Source organism: Mobula hypostoma, chromosome 23 (genome assembly GCF_963921235.1).
Source record: "Mobula hypostoma chromosome 23, sMobHyp1.1, whole genome shotgun sequence".
In the NCBI taxonomy this organism is placed as follows: domain Eukaryota; kingdom Metazoa; phylum Chordata; class Chondrichthyes; order Myliobatiformes; family Myliobatidae; genus Mobula; species Mobula hypostoma.
The window spans coordinates 59651128-59675271 of record NC_086119.1 but is presented as its reverse complement, the minus strand read 5'-3'; the positions used below and the strand labels follow the sequence as shown (position 1 = coordinate 59675271).

At 45.0% G+C, this 24144-nt stretch overlaps 1 protein-coding gene across 1 annotated transcript in view; it reads left to right on the top strand.

Annotated features, from left to right (window-relative positions):
- ddx51 (DEAD (Asp-Glu-Ala-Asp) box polypeptide 51) overlaps positions 1 to 24144 on the top strand; it is a 73556-nt gene that overhangs the window by 27767 nt on the left and 21645 nt on the right. Inside the window, exons 5-8 of the mRNA XM_063031374.1 lie at positions 8171 to 8316; positions 10683 to 10754; positions 11634 to 11740; positions 23783 to 23891. Of these exons, the coding sequence (XP_062887444.1) occupies positions 8171 to 8316; positions 10683 to 10754; positions 11634 to 11740; positions 23783 to 23891 (434 nt within the window). The remainder of the gene's footprint in view (positions 1 to 8170; positions 8317 to 10682; positions 10755 to 11633; positions 11741 to 23782; positions 23892 to 24144) is intronic.

Sequence of the window (24144 nt, the reverse complement as noted above, 5' to 3'; positions counted from 1 at the left end):
TGTCCAACGGACGCCCCGCTCTCCCTCTTGGCTTTCCACAGTACGTCTGCCCGGGCCGCCACCTTCTGGGGGTCACTGAAATCTGCGTCGGCCAGCAGCAGATGTATGTCCTCGGGCAGTTGTTCTAGGAACGCCTGCTCAAAGATGAGGCAGGGCTTGTGTCCTTCAGCCAGGGCCAGCATCTCGTTCATTAATGCTGACGGTGGCCTGTCTCCCAAACCGTCCAGGTGCAGCAAGTGGGCACCTCGCTCACGCCGTGAGAGGCCAAAGGTTTCTAAGAGCAGCGCTTTGAATGCTGCATATTTGCCTTCTTTGGGGGGTGACTGTATCAAATACTCAACCTGTGCGGCTGTCTCCTGGTCAAGGGAGCTCACCACGTAATAGTAACGTGTGGAATCCGAAGATATCTGCCGAATCTGGAACTGGGCTTCTGCTTGATCAAACCACATGCATGGTCGCAGCGTCCAGAAAGTCGGCAGTTTTAGCGAAACTGCGTGAACAGATGAAGAAGAGTCGATCATCTTTGGTCCAAATCCCGTTTGGACCGTCGCAGTGACCAACGTAGCGATGTGCTACACACAGAGCTAGAAATAACGACACGCAGTCTGTAAGTCGCACTCGAGACTAGTTTATTCAAACTTTGTGGCACTGGCTTTTAAGCAGTTCCCTTCTAGCCCTCTCCGGGCGGAAGTGACGTCAGAGGTGCATTACAAAATCATACTTTATTAATCCCGTTACAGTTGCTCCATAAATAATAAATAATAATAGAACCATAAACAGTTAAATAGTAATATGTAAATTATGCCAGTAAATTATGAAATAAGTACAGGACCAGCCTATTGGCTCAGGATGTCTGACCCTCCAAGAGAGGAGTTGTAAAGTTTGATGGCCACAGGCAGGAATGACTTCCTATGACGCTCTGTGTTGCATCTCGGTGGAATGAGTCTCTGGCTGAATGTACTCCTGTGCCCGACCAGTCCATTATGTAGTGGATGGGAGACGTTGTCCAAGATGGCATGCAACTTGGACAGCATCCCCTTTTCAGACACCACCGTCAGAGAGTCCAGTTCCATCCCCACAACATCACTGGCCTTACGAATGAGTTTCTTGATTCTGTTGGTGTCTGCCACCCTCATCCTGCTGCCCCAGGACACAACAACAAACATGATCGCACTGGCCACCACAGACTCGTAGAACATCCAGGTGTTAAAGGACCTCAGTCTCCTCAGGAAATAGAGACGGCTCTGGCCCCTCTTGTAGACAGCCTCAGTGTTCTTTGACCAGTCCAGTTTATTGTCAATTCGTATCCCCAGGTATTTGTAATCCTCCACCATGTCCACACTGACCCCCTGGATGGAAACTGGGGTCACTGGTACCTTAGCTCTCCTCAGGTCTACCACCAGCTCCTTAGTCTTTTTCACATTAAGCTGCAGATAATTCTGCTCACACCATGTGACAAAGTTTCCTACCGTAGCCCTGTACTCAGCCTCATCTCCCTTGCTGATGCATCCAACTATTGGCACAGTCATCAGAAAACTTCTGAAGATGACACGACTTTGTGCAGTAGTTGAAGTCTGAGGTGTAAATGGTGAAGAGAACGGGAGACAAGACAGTTCCCTGTGGAGCCCCAGTGCTGCTGATCACTCTGTCGGACACACAGTGTTGCAAGCACACGTACTGTGGTCTGCCAGTCAGGTAATCAAGAATCCATGATACCAGGGAAGCATCCACCTGCATCGCTGTCAGCTTCTCCCCCAGCGGAGCAGGGCGGACGGTGTTGAACGCACTGGAGAAGTCAAAAAACATGACCCTCACAGTGCTTGCTGGCTTGTCCAGTTGGGCGTAGACACGGTTCAGCAAGAAGATGATGGCATCCTCAACTCCTAGTCGGGGGTGGTAGGCGAACTGGAGGGGATCTCAGTGTGGCCTGACCATAGGCCAGAGCAGCTCCAGAACAAGTCTCTCCAGGGTCTTCAAGATGTGGGAGGTCAATGCCACCGGCCTGTAGTCATTGAGGCCGCTGGGGCGTGGCGTCTTCGGCACAGGAACCCTCCGGAGCCTCAGGCTCAGGGTGAATATATGGCGAAGTACTCCACATAGCTGAGGGGCACAGGCTTTGATCACCCTGGTACTGACACCATCCGGTCCTGCAGCCTTGCTTGGGTTGAGATGTTTCAGCTGTCTTCTGACCTGTTCAGCTGTGAAGCCCACCGTGGTGGTTTTGTGTGGGGAAGTGGTATAGTCATGAGAGCAGGGTGGGGGACTGTGAGGAGGGGTAGGAGGGGAGAGTGGAATGTGTTGGTTGGGGGCCGACAACAGATGGCTCGTGGGGGGGGGCAGGGGCCACACTGTCAAATCTGTTAAGAACAGGTTAGGTTCATTGACCCTGTCCACACTGCCTTCCGCTCCTCTGTTGCTAGTTTGCCGGAACCCAGTGATGGTCCTCATCCCCCTCCAGTCCTCTCTCATGTTGTTCTGCTGGAGTTTCCACTCAAGCTTCCTCCTGTACCTGTCTTTAGCCTCCCTGATCCTGGCTTTCAGGTCAGTCTGTATTGCCCTCAGCTCCTCCCTATTTCCATCTCTAAACGCCTTCTTTTTAGTGTTCAGCATGTCCTTAATGTCCTTTGTCACCCATGGCTTGTTATTTGAATAACAAAGGACAGTTCTTGTCGGAACATTGCAGTCCACACAGAAGTTGATGTAATCAGTGATGCACTCTGTGAGCCCATCAATATCCTCTCCACGTGGCTCACAGAGTGCCTGCCAGTCTGTCACCTCAAAACAACCCTGAAGCGCCTCATAAGCCTCCTCCGACCATTTTCTCACTGTCCTCGAGGTTGCAGGTTTATTCTTCACCAGAGGCACTTAGCAGGGTTTTAGATGCAAACAACAGGAATTCTGCAGATGCTGGAAATTCAAGCAACACACATAAAAGTTGCTGGTGATCGCAGCAGGCCAGGCAGCATCTCTAGGAAGAGGTGCAGTCGACGTTTCAGGCCGAGTCCCTTCGTCAGGACTAACTGAAGGAAGAGTGAGTAAGGGATTTGAAAGTTGGAGGGGGAGGGGGAGATCCAAAATGATAGGAGAAGACAGGAGGGGGAGGGATGGACCCAAGAGCTGGACAGGTGATTGGCAAAAGGAATACGAGAGGATCATGGGACAGGAGGTCCGGGAAGAAAGACAGGTGGGGGGGGACCCAGAGGATGGGCAAGGGGTATATTCAGAGGGTCAGAGGGAGAAAAAGGAGAATGAGAGAAAGAATGTGTTTATAAAAATAAGTAACAGATGGGGTACGAGGGGGAGGTGGGGCATTAGCGGAAGTTAGAGAAGTCGAAGTTCATGCCATCAGGTTGGAGGCTACCCAGACGGAATATAAGGTGTTGTTCCTCCAACCTGAGTGTGGCTTCATCTTGACAGTAGAGGAGGCCGTGGATAGACATATCAGAATGGGAATGGGATGTGGAATTAAAATGTGTGGCCACTGGGAGATCCTGCTTTCTCTGGTGGATAGAGCGTAGGTGTTCAGCAAAGCGGTCTCCCAGTCTGCGTCGGGTTTCGCCAATATATAAAAGGCCGCATCGGGAGCACCGGACGCAGTATATCACCCCAGCCGACTCACAGGTGAAGTGTTGCCTCACCTGGAAGGACTGTTTGGGGCCCTGAATGGTGGTAAGGGAGGAAGTGTAAGGGCATGTGTAGCACTTGTTTCGCTTACACGGATAAGTGCCAGGAGGGGGATCAGTGGGGAGGGATGGGGGGGATGAATGGACAAGGGAGTTGCGTAGGGAGCGATCCCTGCAGAATGCAGAGGGGCAGGGAGGGAAAGATGTGTTTAGTGGTGGGATCCCGTTGGAGGTGGCGGAAGTTACGGAGAATAATATGTTGGACCCGGAGGCTGGTGGGGTGGTAGGTGAGGACCAGGGGAACCCTATTCCTAGTGGGGTGGCGGGAGAATGGAGTGAGAGCAGATGTACGTGAAATGGGGGAGATGCGTTTAAGAGCAGAGTTGATAGTGGAGGAAGGGAAGCCCCTTTCTTTAAAAATCCATTTCCGACACCTCCCTCCCCTTTCTAGATCTTTTTGTCTCTGTCTCTGGATCCATTTCCAACACCTCCCTCCCCTTTCTAGATCTTTCTGTCTCTGTCTCTGGAGACAGCTTATCCATTGATGTCTACTATAAGCCTACTGACTCTCACAGCTATCTGGACTATTCCTCTTCTCACCCTGTCTCTTGCAAAAACGCCATCCCCTTCTTGCAATTCCTCCGTCTCCGCCGCATCTGCTCTCAGGATGAGGCTTTTCATTCTAGGACGAGGGAGATGTCTTCCTTTTTTAAAGAAAGGGGCTTCCCTTCCTCCACTATCAACTCTGCTCTTAAATGCATCTCCCCCATTTCATGTAACATCTGCTCTCACTCCATCCTCCCGCCACCCCACCAGGAATAGGGTTCCCCTGGTCCTCACCTACCACCCCACCAGCCTCCGGGTCCAACATATTATTCTCCGTAACTTCCGCCACCTCCAACGGGATCCCACCACTAAGCACATCTTTCCCTGTCCCCCTCTTTCTGCATTCTGCAGGGATCACTCCCTATGCAACTCCCTTGTCCATTCGTCCCCCCCATCCCTCCCCACTGATCTCCCTCCTGGCACTTACCTGTGTAAGCGGAACAAGTGCTACACATGCCCTTACACTTCCTCCCTTACTACCATTCAGGGCCCCAGACAGTCCTTCCAGGTGAGGTGACACTTCACCTGTGAGTCGACTGGGGTGATATACTGCATCCGGTGCTCCCGATGCGGCCTTTTATATATTGGCGAGACCCGACGCAGACTGGGAGACCGCTTTGCTGAACACCTCCGCTCTGTCCGCCAGAAAAAGCAGGATCTCCCAGTGGCCACACATTTTAATTCCACATCCCATTCCCATTCTGACATGTCTATCCACGGCCTCCTCTACTGTAAAGATGAAGCCACACTCAGGTTGGAGGAACAACACCTTGTATTCCGTCTGGGTAGCCTGCAACCTGATGGCATGAACATCGACTTCTCTAACTTCCGCTAATGCCCCACCTTCCCCTCGTACCCCATCTGTTACTTATTTTTATACACACATTCTTTCTCTCACTCTCCTTTTTCTCCCTCTGTCCCTCTGAATATACCTCTTGCCCATTCTCTGGGTTCCGCCCCTCCATTGTCTTTCTTCCCAGACCTCCTGTCCCATGATCCTCTCGTATCCCCTTTTGCCTATCACCTGTCCAGCTCTTGGGTCCATCCCTCCCCCTCCTGTCTTCTCCTATCATTTTGGATCTCCCCCTCCCCCTCCAACTTTCAAATCCCTTACTCACTCTTCCTTCAGTTAGTCCTGATGAAGGGTCTCGGCCTGAAACGTCGACTGCACCTCTTCCTAAAGATGCTGCCTGGCCTTCTGCGTTCACCAGCAACTTTGATGTGTGTTGCTAGGGTTTTAGATGCACCAGATTGTGATCTGACCTTCCCAGTGGGGGGAGGGGAGAGGGGCTGTATGCATCCTTAATGCTAGCGTACATCAAATCCAGAGTCCTCTCCCCTCTGGTTGTACAGCTCATATACTGCGTGAAGTTGGGCAGTGTTCTAGCCATGGTAACATGATTGAAGTTACTCGAGATAATAATGAGGACACTCGGGTGCTGGGTTTGTAATCTGGCTATGACGGTGTAAATGATGTTACACGCCGACGTCGGGTTGGCAGAGGGAGGGATGTACACAACAACCACAATTGCATGTGAGATTTCCCTTGGCAAATAATATGACCGGAGTCCAACAGCAAAAAGTTCAATATCCGGGCTACAGACCTGTTCCTTGATCGTAATATGCCCAGGATTGCACCATCTGTTATTTACCAGAACCGCAAGCCCCCCTCCTTTACGCTTACCACTCTCAGTGCAATTCTGGTCAGCTCGAACGGTCTGGAAGCCCTCTATGGAAACGTTTTGATCTGAATGTCCTCGTGCAGCCACGTCTCAGTGAAGCACATGACAATGCTCTCCTGAAATGTTCTCTGACTCCTGACAAGCGCAGTCAGTTCGTCCATTTTATTCTCCAGCATGGGGTAGTGGTCTGGAGTTGTAGCCTCGTTCAGTCTGCGATAGTCACCGCATGGTCTCCAGTCCCCGGCTACTTTGGGCACCATGTGGAAGGGGGAGGCCCATAGGCTGTTGGACCGCCGTATGATCCCCAATTCCTCCATCCTCTTGAACCCCTCCTTCGCCAGGCGGAGCTTGTCCGGGGGAGAGCCTTCGTGCGCGGGCATGGAGGGGTGGTCCCTGGGTCGGAATGTGGTGCTGTACTCCGTGTCTGGGATGGCTGCCGTGAACTGCGGTGCCAGAACCGATGGAAAGTCCGCTAGGATTCTGGTGAATTCGTTGTCAGACAGCGTGATGGAGTCCAGGTGTGGGGCCGGCAACTTGGCTTCACCCAGGGAGAACATCTGGAAAGTCTTGCATGGACCAGTCTTTTCCCTTGCAAATCGACCAGCAGGCTGTGGGCTCGCAAGAAGTCCGCCCCCAGGAGTGGTTGGGCCACGGCGGCCAGTGTGAAGTCCCACGTGAACCAGCTGGCGCCGAACTGTAGCTGCACTGTCCGATTCGTGCTGCCGTTTGCGGCCCTCAGGGTGGGTCCCGTCTCCCTGTTGCGGGTGTCATACCCCGTCGGAGGTAAGATGCTGATCTCCGCTCCAGTGTCGACTAAGAAGCGGTGTCCCGACTGTTTGTCCCAGACGTACAGGGGGCTGTCCTGGTGGCCAGCTGCCGTAGCCATTAGCGGCGGCTGGCCGTGGCGTTTCCCAAAAACTTGTAGGGCGGGCGACAACAACGGGCTTCTGTGCCCCACCGCTGGTGGTAGAAACACCACTGTTCATTGGCCTCCTCACTCCTGCCTCTGGGTTGTGTGCGCTCCATTGCTAGGCCTGGTCAGGCCTGCTGTTGGGCGCGTGGTTTGGTAATCTGTCCAACGGACGCCCCGCTCTCCCTCTTGGCTTTCCACAGTACGTCTGCCCGGGCCGCCACCTTCTGGGGGTTACTGAAATCTACGTTGGCCAGCAGCAGATGTATGTCCTCGGGCAGTTGTTCTAGGAACGCCTGCTCAAAGATGAGGCAGGGCTTGTGTCCTTCAGCCAGGGCCAGCATCTCGTTCATTAATGCTGACGGCGGCCTGTCTCCCAAACCGTCCAGGTGCAGCAAACGGGCACTTCGCTCACGCCGTGAGAGGCCAAAGGTCGCTAAGAGCAGCGCTTTGAATGCTGCATATTTGCCTTCTTCGGGGGGGGGGTGACTGTATGAAATCCCCAACCCGTGCAGCTGTCTCCTGGTCAAGGGAGCTCACCACGTAATAGTAACGTGTGGAATCTGAAGATATCTGCCAAATCTGGAACTGGGCATCTGCTTGGTCAAACCACATGCGTGGTTGCAGTGTCCAGAAAGTTGGCAGTTTTAGCGAAACTGCGTGAACAGATGAAGAGTTGATCATCTTTGGTCCAAATCCCATTGGGGGTCACCAATGTGGCGATGTGCTACACACAGAGCTAGAAATAACGACACGCAGTCTGTAAGTCGCACTCGAGACTAGTTTATTCAAACTTTGTGGCAATGGCTTTTAAGCAGTTCCCTTCTAGCCCTCTCCGGGCGGAAGTGACGTCAGAGGTACATTACAGAAGTCTCTCCCCACACGTGGGCTATTTTGTGAGCCGGTCCGCTTGTGTAGAAAGTGGGTCGCCAGAAAAGGTTGAATAGGTTAGGACTTTATTCCCTGGAGCGTAGAAGAATGAGGGGAGATTTGATGGAGGTATATAAAATTATGATGGGTATAGATAGAGTGAATGCAAGGGGGAAAAGTTTAAAGGGAACATTGGGTGGGGGGCTTCTTCACACAGAGTGGTGGGAGTGTGGAATGAGCTACCAGATGAAGTAAATGCGGGCTCACTTTTAACATTTAAGAAAAACTTGGTCAGGTACATGGATGAGAGGTGTATGGAGGGATATGGTCCAGGTGCAGGTCAGTGGAACTAGGCAGAAAAATGGTTTGGCACAGGCAAGAAGGGCCAAAAGGCCTGTTTCTGTGCTGTAATGTTCTATGGTTCTAAGACTAAACATTCTGTGGTTAACTTCTTTTCAATCCTATTTTGCCCTTTGCAGTTCAGGCTGAGGTGATCCCTGCCTTGCTGGAAAGTTCAAAGCATGGGCTTATACTGGGCAGAGCAGGCTACAGGCCAAGTGATATCTGTGTGTCTGCACCAACTGGTAGTGGCAAGACACTGGCGTTTGTTATTCCTGTTATTCAGGTGAGCTTGATGTGTCACTTCTTCCTATTTTCTGTTTCTTCAATTGGAAATGACAAAAGTGCACTCAGTTAATATTTTAAAAAGCTGTAAGATAAATGGTTAATTGTCAGTGTCAGTTTCACACTTGTTTCTGAATTAGAAGGTTGTGGGTATTTGGATTTGCGCATTTAGCTGTAATAAGGATTTATGTTAATTACATACATAAATCAATTTGTACATGAGCATGTAAATGGTGGCCACTGTCTCCCACTTATCTGCTGCAGTTATGCATATATTTATAGTACTTAACTTCAAGGACCTAACTACATTGAATGTTTATTTCATTACAAAATTGAAAGCTTCATTTATTGCATCTTCATTCCACTCAAGCCCTCATAGCTTACAATGTGTGGTTTGATAAATTCCCAGTAATCACAATTGTTGGTTTTATCACTTAACCTAAGGTTGGCACTGATGCAATCTATTAGTTGATCATATTGCATAAAATGTTGTCTAAAAATTAGTATACATCAACTACGTTGACTCTTCCTCCACAGTGAGCACAGAACAGTGTAGCACAGTACAGGCCATTACCTGTTCCAAGATCAGTCCAACCCCTCCCTCCCACATAGCCCTCCAGTTTTCTTTCATCCCATTAAACATTCCTTATATATCTTCCTCTATGACCAATCTTGGCAGCATGTTCCAAGCACCTACCACTCTCTGTATTTAAAAAAAACTACTGACATCCCCCTATATTTTCCTCCAAGCACCTTAAAATTTTCTCCCTTGTATTAGCCATTTTTGCCCCAGGAAAATGCCACTGGCTATCCACTCTATCTATGCCTCTTATCATCTTGTATACCTCTCTCATCCTCTTCTCCAAGAGAAGCTCAACCTACAGGAAATTTGCCAGTGGAAGTGATGGATGCAGGTTCAACTTCAACATTAAGAGAAATTTGGGTAGGTACTGTATGTGGATGGGAAGGGTATGGAGAGCTATGGTTCAGGTGCAGGTTGGGGGACTAGGCTGTATAATAGTTTGGCACAGACTTGATGGACTAAAGGGCCTGTTTCTGTGCTGGATTGTTCTATGACTATGACTCCAACAATTGAATCCCCTAAGACCACCGCTCTCCTCCCCCCACCTTCCCTTCTGAGTCACAGTGCTAGAGACCTAACCATTGTGGCTTTACTCTCCCAGGTTGTCCCTCTAACAGTATCCAAAGCAGTATACTTGTTATTGAGGGGAACAGCCACAATGGTACCTTGCACTGGCTGCTTATCCCCTTTCCCCCTCCTGATGGTCACCTTGTTTCCTGTGTTCTGCATATAGCTACCTCCCTGTATCTCCTATCAATCAATCCCTCAGCTTCCTGAATGATCTAGATCCAGTTCCAGTTGCTTAACATGGTCTTCTTGCAAGTGTAATCGTCGGATATTGGAGGTCTGTCTTTCTACACCCTGCAGGAGAAACATTCCCCAGTCTTGACTGGCATTCCCATTGCTTTTTAACTGTGTAATAAGAAAGAAGGAAACTTACTGGAGACTTTTCTTAGTCTTCGCCTCTGCTTGCTGAAGTCTCTTGAGTGAAAACTTCAAGCTCTCCACTCTAGGTCTGTCCCATTCCAACAATGACCACTCAGCTTAAACTTAACTTCTTCATTGGCCCTTGTGAAGTACCCTTGTTCAGATGGTTTCCATTTTAGTAATAATCTTGCCAAGGCAAATGGCATTCAAACCTGTGTTTTGTCCTGGCAGATTAACTAAACTAGGCAGGTCCCATAATGGCACAATTTGTCCCTGGTCCTTGGAGAAGACTGTGGACTAAAAATCCTGTTTGCTGTCTGCTTTAGTAGTTAGCATTCTGATGTCAGATAAACAGCATCAAATTAAATGTAATCCCTTGCCACCTATTTACTAGACTGCAGGTAACTGCGTTGTAGACAGCATGCTGTCATGTTGGTGAGCTTCTTATTGACCTCGATGCACTGCCAAGCAGATACTGACTGTTGCCTCAAGTTCACATTATGTGTTCAAATAATTGATCCAGAGATCTACCCTGACACAGTTGTGCATGACAACTGGTTAATTGAGATCTATCCAACCATTCAATTGGACCTAAAAAGTTCCACAGTACAATTTTGATGAGGAGCAAATTTCATTGTAGTCTCTTGGCCAATCCTTTACTCAGCACCACTGGGGGAAAATATTTAGTTATTACCCCAGTGCCGTTTATCAGTTTATTATGTGCAGATTGCCAGCCTATATTCCCAGAGTGACTAATGTTCAAAAATAGTTTATTTTCTTTAGGTTGTTCTGAGATTGCAATTCATCATTTATGCATTCATTCTATACTTCAAATTAATCTTTGGGTCCATTTACAGGCATTGATGGGCTGCGCAGTGTGCAGAGTTCGAGCCTTGGCCTTATTGCCTACTAAAGAACTTGCTCTACAGGTAAAGAAGAGATGGTACTCAAGTTATTTTGCATCTACTTTGTAGAAATCTGATGACAACAGGTTCTGTGGGTTGTATTGATAAGTTGGTGTTGTGGGCCATGTAGTATATTTGGGACCCTAGCCAGTGGGATAAAGTATGGATTAGAACTCAAAGCTTACCACGTCACAGCAAAGCCCCCAAGTGAAGGAGAATTATCCAAAGCTGTTACAAGCCATTAACTATCGACCAGTGATCTCCACTGGCGAAGAATGGCTCAGCAAGTAAAGAGAGCAAAATATAGTCAGTAAGCAGAAAGTAATTGCTTCGTAAAAGCTAACTCATTCTGTACTTAATTTTTTTGTAATGGAAAAGGATGCAAAACATTGAAAATGTTCATTTTTCAGTTTTGTTATTAGTTTTCTTTTAGTTCCAGTTTTCAATCAAATCCACAGGTTCTCAAGAGTTGCCAATTCTATAAGATTTTCAATGTGAAAAGATACTAGCTCAAGCCTGGACTTTTTAGTCATTAATCACATTTTCCAGGTTAGAAAGTCTGTCTTTGTACGGCGGAGTTTGGCAACACACCCACTGTGGGAAATGACTTACTATGGTGATGTAAGTAGCTCCAATTGTTAAATACTTGCTGTAGCAAGGCCGGGTGGTGCTCTTATGTGCCCCACAAGGTAACACTTGGGGGAAATTAAGTCACCTCCTGCTATCTCAGATCCCTTGATGTGGGCATGCATTATCATCCCTGTTTTAACTTCAGCTGTATGTGCTAATTTCTTTTTATAGGAACAGATCAGATGGGAGGCTAGGAAATCATGCATCACACCAACTAATAAATTTGAAAAATTCAAATAATTCTCTTTCCTTAATTTAAATGATTATTTTTAGGTGTTTAAGATTTTCAGTACCTACGCTGAAGGCATAGACTTAAGAGTAGTAATCATTGCTGGACAAAAACCCTTTGCTGTGGAGCAGTCCTCTCTTGTTGAACATACGTAAGTATTTCTAACTTTTGCATGTTTTGTTTTGGAAATTCTACCAAATTAATAAGATACAAATATACTAATATAACTAGCAGTAGAATAGATTTATATCTCAGGAATGTGTATGTTCAAGAAAAATGATTTCACTGCACCTGACGATGTCTAACGTTTGAAAGAAAATTGCGTTCTATTCTCTATCTTTAGTACCCTCATTAATTCCTAAATTTATGTTCCTCCTTGAATTTGTTAACATCACCAACCCTAGCTCACTCTCCTGCTTCACCTTGCATATTCCATATTTTGGTTGCCTGTGTACTAGCTAACAGCAGGCACCCTCTGTTTTGTATGGCTGTCCTAGTATGCTAAATTTAGATAGAGGTGAAGTGAGCCAGCAGCAGCAAAAATGTCTTCCCCAACAATCCCTTGGTCCACCATTACCAGGGATCAACTTTGGTTCAGTGAGCATTGCAGAAACAAGACCAGGCAATGAGCTGCTATCTGGAACCTATTGCTCAAGGGTACATTGGCCAAAGAACAAAAGTAGCATTTAAAAGGCATTGCTTAGTGATCCCACACTCTGTAGTCATACCAAACAAATGGTTTAGATAAGAGTGATCAGAGAAAAGGCTCCAAGGACATACTGTGAGCATCTTCAATGATGGGCGAGAGCATGCAAGTGTCAAAACCTGTGCTGAAGCATTTGTAGCCAGAAGTGCCGGGAACCATTTTGGTTCTTCCTGAGGTTCAACCATCACAAAAGCCAACTGGCTTGAGTCATTCCATGCGATAATAGATGTTGATAGGGAGCACTTAGATTCTGCAGAATCAAAATCGGAGTTATTATCACTGACAAATGCCGTGAAATTTGGTTTGTGGTAGCAGTACTGTGCAATTAGTAAAATATATGGTAATTACAATAAGAAGTATGTATATACTCAGTGGCCATTTTATCCCCCTTGTATCTAATAAAGTGGCCACTGAGTGTATGCCAGAGATGCTCTTCTCTTTTACACACCACTGTGTAACACGTGGTTATTTGAGTTATTGTCGCCTTCCTGTCAGCTTGAACCAGTCTGGCCATTCTCCTCTGACCACTCTCATTAACAAGGCGCTTTTGCACACAGAATCGCTACTCATTCGATGTGTTTTTGTTTGTTTATCGCTGAAAACTCTACAGCCTGCTGTGTGTAAAAATCTCAGGAGATCAGCAGTTTTGTAGCTACTCAAACCACCCCATCTGTCACCAACAATCATTCCACAGTCAAAGTCCCATTTCTTCCTCATTCTGATGTTTGGTATGAACAACTGAACCTTTTGACCATGTCTGCATGCTTTTATGCACTGAATGAGTGCCACATGATTAGCTGATTAGATATTTGCATTAGCAAGCGGGTATACAGGTGTACTTAATAAAGTGGCCACTGAGTATATTCATGAAATTTGTCTTATGGCAACATTACAGTGAAATACATAACATATGCTATAAATATCAGTAACAAATATATATATATATATATATATATATATATATATATATAAAAATAATAAATAGTGAAAAAAGAGCAAAAATGGCAATGTAGTGTTCATGAGTTTATTGACCTTTCAGAAATCTGTTGTTGAAGGGGAAGAAGCTGTTCCTAAAACATTGAGTGTGTATCTTCAGGGACCTGTATCTCCTTTCTGATGGTAGTAATGAGAAGATGGCGTGTACTGGGTGATGTGAGTCCTTAATGATGGATGTCATCTTCTTGAGGCATTGCATTTTGGAAATACTCTTGCTGCTGCGGAGATTATTGCCTATGATGGAGCTGGAGTTTACAACCCTCTGCAGCTTTTTCCACTCCTGTGCATCGACCTCTCCTTACCAGTTGGTGATGCAACCAGTTAGAATGGTAATTCAGATAAACGTAATGGGATCTGACAAAATCTTGATGTGGTGGTAAAGACATGCCCTAGAACTAATTGAACCTTTAGGCAGCTCTTCCACTACAGCTAGCTAACCAGTACTGTGAAATATTTTCCAGGTATGACGTATCCATTTAAAGCTTGCCGGTTTACTCAGCCTGTAGCAAATTGTCAGAAAATGCTCTTACTCATCAGCAAAACTGAAGTATTCCAAGACAAATAGAGTACTCAAGCATGGGCTAGTAAGTTGCTGCCTGGCCTGCTGCGTTCACCAGCAACTTTGATGTGTGTTGCTTGAACTTCCAGCATCTGAAGATTTCCTCGCGTTTGCGTTTTTAAATGTACTACTTGAGATTCATTTTCTTGAAGATGTTCACAATAGAGCAAAGAAATACAATACGATCAAACAACTAATGTGGAAAAGACAATCTGTGCAAATACAAAATAATAATAATAAACAAATAAATAAAGTTGGTAAATAAAACTGAGAACATGAGTTGTAGAGTCCTTAGGTTGTAGAATTATTTCGTTGTTAAGGTGAGTGAGATTATCCATGCTGGTTCAGAAGCCTGATAGGTGAAGGATAATAACTGTTGCTGAACCTGGTGGTGTGGAACTTAACGGCTCCAATACCTCCTGCCCAATGCAGCAGCGAAAAGAGAGCAAGACCTGGATGGTGGGGTCCTTGATGATGGATGCTGCATTATTTTGTAGATGGTGGGAAGGGCTTTGACAATGATGCACTGGGCTGTATCTAGTACTTTTTGTAGACTGTACATCTGATAAGAATGGTTCCCTCAAATTTCAAGATCCAGGGATCCGGGTTTCATTCTGACCTTCAGTGCTGAATGTGCAGAGTTTGCACATTGACCCTGTAATTATGCAGGTTTCCTTCCACATTACAAAGGCATGCGAGTGCTAGGTAAATTAGCCACTGTGATTTACCCGTAGTTTGTAATGAGTGATGAGATTTGAGGAGAATTGATGTAAATATGGGGAAAATAAAATGAGATCAGTGCTTTTGGTGTCCCAAAGAGAGCATGGTGGTTGAGGTCACTGATGATGGATACTGCTTTCCTGTGCCTGCATTCCTTGTAGATGTGCTCGATGGTGGGGAGGGCTTTACCTCTGAAGGACTGGGCTATATCCACTACTATTTGTCGGCCTTTCCATTCAAGGGTATTGTTGTTTCCATACCAGTCTGTATACTCCCCACTGCACGTCTATAGAAGTTTGTCAAAGTTTTAGATGACATGCTGAATCTTCGCAAACTTCTAAGAAAGTAGAGGTGCTGCAATGCCTTCTTTGTAATGGCATTTAATGTGCTGGACCCGGGACAGATCGTCTGAAATGATAATGTTGAGGATTTTAAAGTAGCTGATCCTCTCCATCTCTGATCCGCTGATGAGATCTGGCACGTGGACCTCTGGTTTCCTCCTCCTATGGTCAATAACCAGCTCTTTGCTTTTGCTGACATTGAGTGAGAGGTTGCTGTTGTGGCAGTATTCAGACGGATTTTAAATCTCCCTCGATATGCTGTTTCATCGCCACCTTTGATTTGTGCAACAGCGGTGGTGTCGTCAGCAAACTTAACGATGGCATTAGAGCTGTACTTAGCTACACAGTCATAAGTATAAAACAAGTAGAGCAGGGGGCTTTGTGGTGTACCTGTGCTGATGGTGATTGTGGAGGAGATGTTGTTGCCAATCCAAACTGACTTGGATCTGCAAATGAGGAAATCAAGGATCCAGTTGCACAAGGAGATACTGAGGCTTAGGTTTTGAAGTTTATTGATTAGTTTGAGGGGGTAGTGTTGAATGCAGAGCTGTAGTCAAAGAAGAGCATCTTGATGTATGTATCTTTACTGTCTAGATGTTCCAGGATTGAATGAAGAGCCAATGAAATGGCATTTACTGTTGATCTGTGCTGATAGGCACTTTGGAGTGGATCCAAGTCACCCCTCAGGCAGGAGTTAGAAACATAGAAAACCCACAGCACAACACAAGCCCTTTGGCCCACGATGCTGTGCTGAACATGTACTTATTTTAGAAGTTAACGAGGGTAACCCTTAGCCCCCTATTTTTCTAAGCTAAATCATATGTTTTATTACCAACCTTTCAAAAGCACTTCATTACAGTGGATTTAAGTGCTGCCGAACGATAGTCATTGATGCACGTTACTACATTCTTCTTGGGCACTGGTATGATCGAAGCCTGCTTGAAGCAGACGAGTACCTCAATCTCCCAAAGCAAGGTACATGGTCCGGGCACAATCTTTTTGTTGGTTCAATCTTTTTGATGGATGCTCTCACATCAGTCTCAGAGACTGAAATCACAGGGTCATCAGGGGCTGTTGAGTTGCAGAAGGTGTCTCCATGTTCTGTCAGTCAAAGCAAGCATAAAAGGCAATCAGCTCACCTGGGAGCGAAACCTTGTTGTCACATTTGCAGCTTGGTTTTACTTTGTCGTAGGTGATAGCAGTCAACCCTGCCACAGCACTCAAGTATCCTGCTGTGATTCAAGTTTGATCCAGAGTTGCCACTTCGTATGTGAGATGGTTTTCTGGAGATCATACCTGAACCTCTTGTTTTTAACTTGGTTGCTAGACTTGAACGCCACTGATCAGGCACTCAGCCGATTATGGATGTCTTGGTTCATCCAGGGCTTCTGATTGGGGAAGACTCTGAATGTTTTTGTGGGGCATACTCATCCATGAGTGACTTTGTAAAATTCATGACAACTGTGGCTTATTCGTTCGGATCATCAGAGTCCTTGAACATGGTCCAGTCCATCAACTTGGAGCAGTCCCATAGCTGCTCCTTTGCCTTCCCCGACCACCTCATTGCCGTTCTTACCTCTGGAGCCTTGCTCTGTGGTCTCTGCCTACGTGCAAGTAGGAAGATGATGGTCAGAAGTTCAGGTTTCCTGAAATGTTGTTTAGAGATGGAACAGTAGGCATTCCTGATGGTGGTGTAGCAGTGGTTGAGTGTGTTGGGACCCCTGGTGCTGCGGGTGATATATTGATGATAATGTGGTGTTAATTTCCACAAGTGAACCTTCAAGTTCCTGGCAATGATTTAAAAGGTGTTGGGGTAGGCTTTTTCTTGTTTACTAATTGTGGCATACAATACAGTATGTAGACTGCTATGAGGATCACGGAGGACTCTCTCAGTAATCATTAGATGTTCCAGGTTGGGAGAATAAGAGTGCGACAAGACTCCTACTTTTGAACACCAAGAAGAGTTTATCATGAAACACAGACCCTCACCAGTTGTCTTCAGTGAATCAGCAGTTCCAACCATCTGGTAGTTTGAAAATCCTTCTGTTGGGAGTGCTGTATTCAATGTGTCTGGAGTGAGCCATGTCTCCTGTGAAATAGAGAGAATGCAGTAATCCCTCAAAATGGCGCTGTATCCATCTTATCATTGTGAAATAGTGAAAGGGCTCACTTTGTGCCTGACCACCCATTATTTTACAATAAAGTTGTTAAAATATTTAATATTCTTAATAAATATTTTTATTACTCTCAACCTCACAGCCATGGACTACAACTATTATTGCATGCTTTATTTACATTGGCTGGATTTATTTTGACATTTTTTTCTTTTAGTTCAACGTTCTATTTTTTTGTGGCTAGAGAATAGAAATGATTTTTTTAAAATCAGGTCAAGTTATTTTCTGAATTCCTTCTGCCGATCTAACACTATTTTAACCATAAATAGATTTGCCCAGTTTAGGGGGGACAAATCTCTCAATAAACATCGTATGCAGTCAAGTAAGCTAAACTTGTTTCATTATTCCACTCTAAATGTAAAATTGCCTGATGTCTTATTGGTTCTGAATCTTTGTTACAGAAAATTATCTTGAACATTCCCATATTTATTCCCATATTTCTGACAAGATCTAGTTCATGTTCCCCAATATATACAAGAATTAAAATACGTTTGTACTTCCATAAATCTACATGCTTGCATAATATTTGCATTATATATTTTTGGCTTTATGGCCATGTTTGCAGATGATACAAATATAAGGTGGAGAGGCAGGTAGTGTTGAATAAGCAGGGAGTCTGTAGAAGGACTTGGACAGCTTAGGAGAATGGACAAATAAATGACATATGGAATACAGTGTAGGGAAGTGCATGATTTTGTATTTTGGTAGAAGGAATAAAGGCATAGATTATTTTCTAAATGGGGAACAAATTTATAAATCAGAGGTGCAAATGGACTTGGGAGTCCTTGTGCAGGGTTCCGTAAAGGTTAACTTAAAGGTTGAGTCAGTGGTAAGGAAAACAAATGCAACGTTAGCATTCATTTTGAGCGGACAAGAGTATAAGAGCAAGGATGTAATCCTGAGGCTTTATAAGACATTAATCAGATCACACTTGGAATATTCTGAGCAGTCTTAGGCCTCATATCGGAGAAAGGATGTGCTGTCATTGGACATAATCCGGAGGAGGTTCATGAGAATGATTCCAGTAATGAAAGGGTTAACATGTGAAGAATGTTTGATACCACTGTGCCTTTACTTAGTGTAGTTTAGAAGAATAATGGGGGATCCCATTGAAACCTATCAGCTATTGAAAGGCCAAATATATAGGTAGAGAGGATGTTTTCTGTTGTGGGGGAGTCTTAAGACCAGACAGAGGGCACCGCCTCAGAATACAAGAACATCTCTTTACAACTTAAATGAGGAAGGATTTCTATAGGCAGAGCATGGTGAATCTCTGGTATTAATTGCCACAACTGGTTGTGGAGGCCAAGTCATAGGGTATATTTAAAATGAGGCTGATTTGTTCTTGATTAGTAAGGAGAAGAAAGGGGAATGGAAATCATAATCAGATTTAATATCACTGGCATATGTCACGAAAGTTGTTGTTTAGCTGAAGCAGTGCACTGCAATAGATAATACTAAAAACTATAAATTACAATAAGAAGCATATATATTAAAAAAGAAAATTAAATTCAATATGTAGCGCAAAAAGGGAAGGAAAAAATAGTGTTTATGGGTTCATTGTCCAATCAGAAATCTGATGCTAGAGGGAAAGAAGATGTTGCTGAAATAGTGATTGTGTATGTTCAAGCTTCTTGGTGGTAGCAATAAGAAGAGGGCATGTCCTAGGTGATGGGGACCCTTAATGATGGATGTCGCCATTTTTGAGGCATCGCCTTTAAAGGTGTCCTGAATGCAGGGGAGGCTACTGCTGAGAAGGATAATGAATCAGCCATGATGAAATGGTGGAGCAAACTCAATGTGCTGAATGGTCTAATTTTGCTCCTATGTCTCATGATCATGTTTTATCCTACCACTGCACAGTCACTACCAAAGGCTGATCAAGTTACTCCTGTTGAAGTCCTAAACTTTAATTTTTTAAAAAAACACTTCGTGCACCTCTATTGTTGAAATGTTTAAGTCTTCATCATTTGGGTGCTCCTCATCCTCTACCCCATAGAACCATAGAAACTACAGCACAGAAACAGGCCCTTTGGCCCTTCTTGGCTGTGCCAAACCATTTTCTGCCTAGTCCCACTGACCTGCACACGGACCATATCCCCTCCATACACCTCCCATCCATGTATCTGTCCAATTTATTCTTAAATGTTAAAAAAGAACCCGCATTTACCACCTCGTCTGCAAGCTCATTCCATACTCCCACCACTCTCTGTGTGAAGAAGCCCCCCCTAATGTTCCCTTTAAACTTTTCCTCCCTCACCCTTAACCCATGTCCTCCGGTTTTTTTCTCCCCTTGCCTCAGTGGAAAAAGCCTGCTTGCATTCACTCTATCTATACCCATCATAATTTTATATACCTCTATCAAATCTCCCCTCAATCTTCTACGCTCCGGGAATAAAGTCCTAACCTATTCAACCTTTCTCTGTAACTGAGTTTCTCAAGTCCCGGCAACATCCTTGTAAACCTTCTCTGCACTCTTTCAACCTTATTTATATCCTTCCTGTAATTTGGTGATCAAAACTGAACACAATACTCCAGATTCAGCCTCACCAATGCCTTATACAACCTCATCATAACATTCCAGCTCTTATACTCAATACTTCGATTAATAAAGGCCAATGTACCAAAAGCTCTCTTTACGACCCTATCTACCTGTGACACCACTTTTAGGGAATTTTGTATCTGTATTCCCAGATCCCTCTGTTCCACTGCACTCCTCAGTGCCTTACCATTAACCCTATATGTTCTACCTTGGTTTGTCCTTCCAACGTGCAATACCTCATACTTGTCTGTATTAAACTCCATCTGCCATTTTTCAGCCCATTTTTCCAGCTGGTCCAAGTCCCTCTGCAGGCTCTGAAAACCTTCCTCACTGTCTACTACACCTCCAATCTTTGTATCATCAGCAAACTTGCTGATCCAATTTACCACATTATCATCCAGATCATTGATATAGATGACAAATAACAATGGACCCAGCACTGATCCCTGTGGCACACCACTAGTCACAGGCCTCCACTCACAGAAGCAATTCTCTACCACCACTCTCTGGCTTCTTCCATCGAGCCAATGTCTAATCCAATTTACCACCTCTCCATGTATACCTAGCGACTGAATTTTCCTAACTAACTTCCCATGCGGGACCTTGTCAAAGGCCTTACTGAAGTCCATGTAGACAATATCCACTGCCTTTCCCTTCATCCACTTTCCTGGTAACCTCCTCGAAAAACTCCAACAGATTGGTCAAACATGATCTACCATGCACAAAGCCATGTTGACTCTCCCTAATAAGCCCCTGTCTATCCAAATGCTTGTAGATTCTGTCTCTTAGTACTCCCTCCAATAACTTACCTACTACTGACGTTAAACTCACCGGCCTATAATTTCCTGGACTACTTTTCGATCCTTTTTTAAACAATGGAACAACATGAGCCACTCTCCAATCCTCCAGCACTTCACCCGTAGACAGCGACATTTTAAATATTTCTGCCAGGGCCCCCGCAATTTCAACACTAATCTCCTTCAAGGTCCGAGGGAACACTCTGTCAGGTCCCAGGGATTTATCCACTTTAATTTTCCTCAAGACAGCAAGCACCTCCTCCTTTTCAATCTGTACAGTTTCCATGGTCTCACTACTTGATTCCCTCAATTCCATAGATTTCATACCAGCTTCCTTAGTAAATACAGAACGCAAAAAACCTATTTAAGATCTCCCCCAGTTCCTTTGGTTCCGCACAAGGCTGACCACTCTGATCTTCAAGAGGACCAATTTTATCCCTTACAATCCTTTTGCTCTTAATATACCTGTAAAAGCTCTTTGGATTATCCTTCACTTTGACTGCCAAGGCAACCTCATGTCTTCTTTTAGCCCTCCTGATTTCTTTCTTAAGTATTTTCTTGTACTTCTTATACTCCTCAAGCACCTGATTTACCCCCTGTTTCCTATACATGTCGTACAACTCCTTCTTTATCAGAGTTGCAATATCCCTTGAGAACCAAGGTTCCTTATTCCTATTCAATTTGCCTTTAATCCTGACAGGAACATACAAACTCTGCACTCTCAAAATTTCCCCTTTGAAGGCTTCCCCCCTACCAATCACATCTTTGCCAGAGAACAACCTGTCCCAATCCACGCTTTTTAGATCCTTTCTCATTTCTTCAAATTTGGCCTTCTTCCAGTTCAGAACCTCAACCCTAGGACCAGATCTATCCTTGTCCATGCAAATTGAAACTAATGGTGTTACGATCACTGCAACCAAAGTGCTCCCCTACACAGACTTCTGTCACTTGCCCTAATTCGTTTCCTAACAGGAGATCCAATATTGCATCCCCTCTGGTTGGTCCCTCTATATACTGATTTTGAACACATTTTACAAACTCTAAACCATCTAGACCCCTAACAGTATGGAAAATTAAAATCCCCTACCACCACAATATATCTATATCTTTCTTGTAAATCTTGTTGTTCAATACATTAGTCAACAGCATGACCCTCTTGCAGGTCTACATCAGTATTAGCTATTTGTGATTGTCTCCAAGTTGAATATATACCTGTAATTTATTCATTTTGTTCCTTAACGCAAACATATAAATAGTGTTCATTTGGAATACAGGTGTCCCCCGCTTTACGAACGTTGGCTTTACAAAACCTCACTGTAATGAAAGACCTACATTAGTTCCCTGATTTTGCTTTCAGAAGGTGTTTTCACTGTTACGAAAAAAAAGCAGTGTGCGATAAAAAATCAGCGCGCGATAAAAGCAGCGCGCGCCCCGAGCAGCCGTTCTCCCCCGGATTCGGAACTGCATTCTCGCCAGCATTGCTTGTGAGCAGCCGTTTGCAAGATGAGTTCTATGGTATCGGAAAAGCCTAAAAGAGCTTGTAAGGGTGTTGCACTTAGCGTAAAATTAGACATAATTAAGTGTTTCGATCGTGGTGAACGAAGTAAGGACAAAGTGAGTTTGGCTTGTGGAATTTCCCGCTTACAAACCGTTTCATAGGAATGCTCTACCTTCGGATGGCAGGGGAAACCTGTACAGGTTCGTAAGCCGGAATGTCATAAAGCGAAGAAGCAATTACCATTCATTTATATGGGAAAAATTTGTGAGAGTTCGCAGACCCAAAAATAACCTACCAAATCATGCCAAATAACACTTAAAACCTAAAATAACAGTAATGTATAGTAAAAGCAGGAATGATATGATAAATACACAGCTTATATAAAGTAGAAATACTACAACGATTGCCTGGACTGTTCTCTGTAGCGAAAATCTCATGCAAGCACTCTCGGCAAAAACAAGGTGCAAGCGCTCTTGGCAGAAAATCTCACGCAAGCGCTGTTGGCAAAACACTCTCTCCAGTAACGTTTAGGCTATGAAGCTGCCAAATCATACCAAATAACACGTAAAAATACACAGCCGATATAAAGTAGAAATAATGTATGTACAGTGTAGTATTACTTACCGGAATTGGGACAGCGCCGAGCACACTGATGATGGTGTGTTAGACTGAGTTGTCGCAGGTTGGGGTGGTGCAGTGGCCCCCACCCTATGGGCTGCCGACCAATACCAGGCTGCGAAGCATGCAGGGGTACAGCGGTAGCCGGGACGCATCCAGCACACCTTTAAGAAAAAAGCTGAAATAAACATGCTAATTAATTAGGTGCTGCCCGGCACGTAATTGTCGGCCCAGATCAGAGGCTGCATCGCCTTTGATCTAGGCTGACAATTACGTGCCGGGTGGCACCTAATTAATTAGCATGTTTATTTCAGCTTTTTTCTTAAAGATGTGCTGTGTGCCTTCCATCTACCGCTGCATTCTCCGCGAATCGGTATCTGTTGGGGGCCCGGGGGGTTGGGGTGGTGGGACACTGGGGTGTCATCTCATCGCCATCTGTTTCTATTAGGGCAGGCAGCTCATCTTCTCCTATGACTGGCTGCCTCGATGTCGAAGGTCGAGGTTTGTCGTCTGCTGTGGCTGATGTGGAAGGCTTGCTTGACTGCTGAGCCTCGCTCATTTTCCTATCATTCAGTTGTTTGTAAGCACTCAAACCATCCTGCAAATATCCCCTAAACCTACGTACCCTTTCAAAATTAAAGTTGTACTTTATCATTGCAGCAAAAATCTCACGCAGTTGCTTCACTTTCTGCATTCGGTTTTGATTGTTGTCCTTTCCTCTTCCAATTGCATCAGCTCTTCATCTATCAGTTCTTGGTCATGGGATGCCAAAACCTCTTCAACATCATCTTCGTCAACTTCCACAAGCCAAACTCACTTTGTCCTTGCTTCGTTCACCACGATCGAAATGCTTAATTATGTCTAGTTTTACGCTAAGTGTAACACCCTTACTCTTTTAGGCTTTTCCGACACCTTGGAACTCATCTTGCTAACGGCTGCTCAATGCAACGTGTTTCAGCAATGCCGTTCTGAATCCGGGCAGAGTGGCTGCTCGGGGCACGTGCTGATTTTTTCGCGCGCTGCCTTTCTTCGTAACAGTGAAAACACATTCTGAAAGCGAAAACAGGGTACTAATGTAGGTCTTTCGTAAAGCGAACGTTCGAAAAGCGGGGGACACCTGTACTGTAGTTGCAATGTTATTGTTGTTTTCTGATAGACATGCATCAATATTTGACTGTTGTTGCAATGTTATCATTGGGAGTCACAATTCCTATTGCCTTTTACATACTTTCATCGCTGAAGAATTATGGGTTACCGCAGCTTGGCAGATATTGTAATTTCAACTCCGGGACGTCTGGTTGACCACATTACCAAAACAGATGGATTCAGTCTACAGCATCTCCGATACTTGGTAAGACTTCAAGCAGCTGGTTGACATTTCTCAATAATTATAACTTTCTTCCTTTCCATAACATGACCAATATAACTAAGCAGTTCACAGATCCACCTCCCAATTCCTCGGCCAGCTTTCTGTTGTTGTGAATTGAGGTGCATCTTATTGTTGGGACATTTGATTGTGGGAAGGATGACTTGAGAGTTTTGCTGGATACTTGACATCCACTTGTGTGTGTCTAGCATCAGTGTGTGTCTCTGTCCTGATGAAT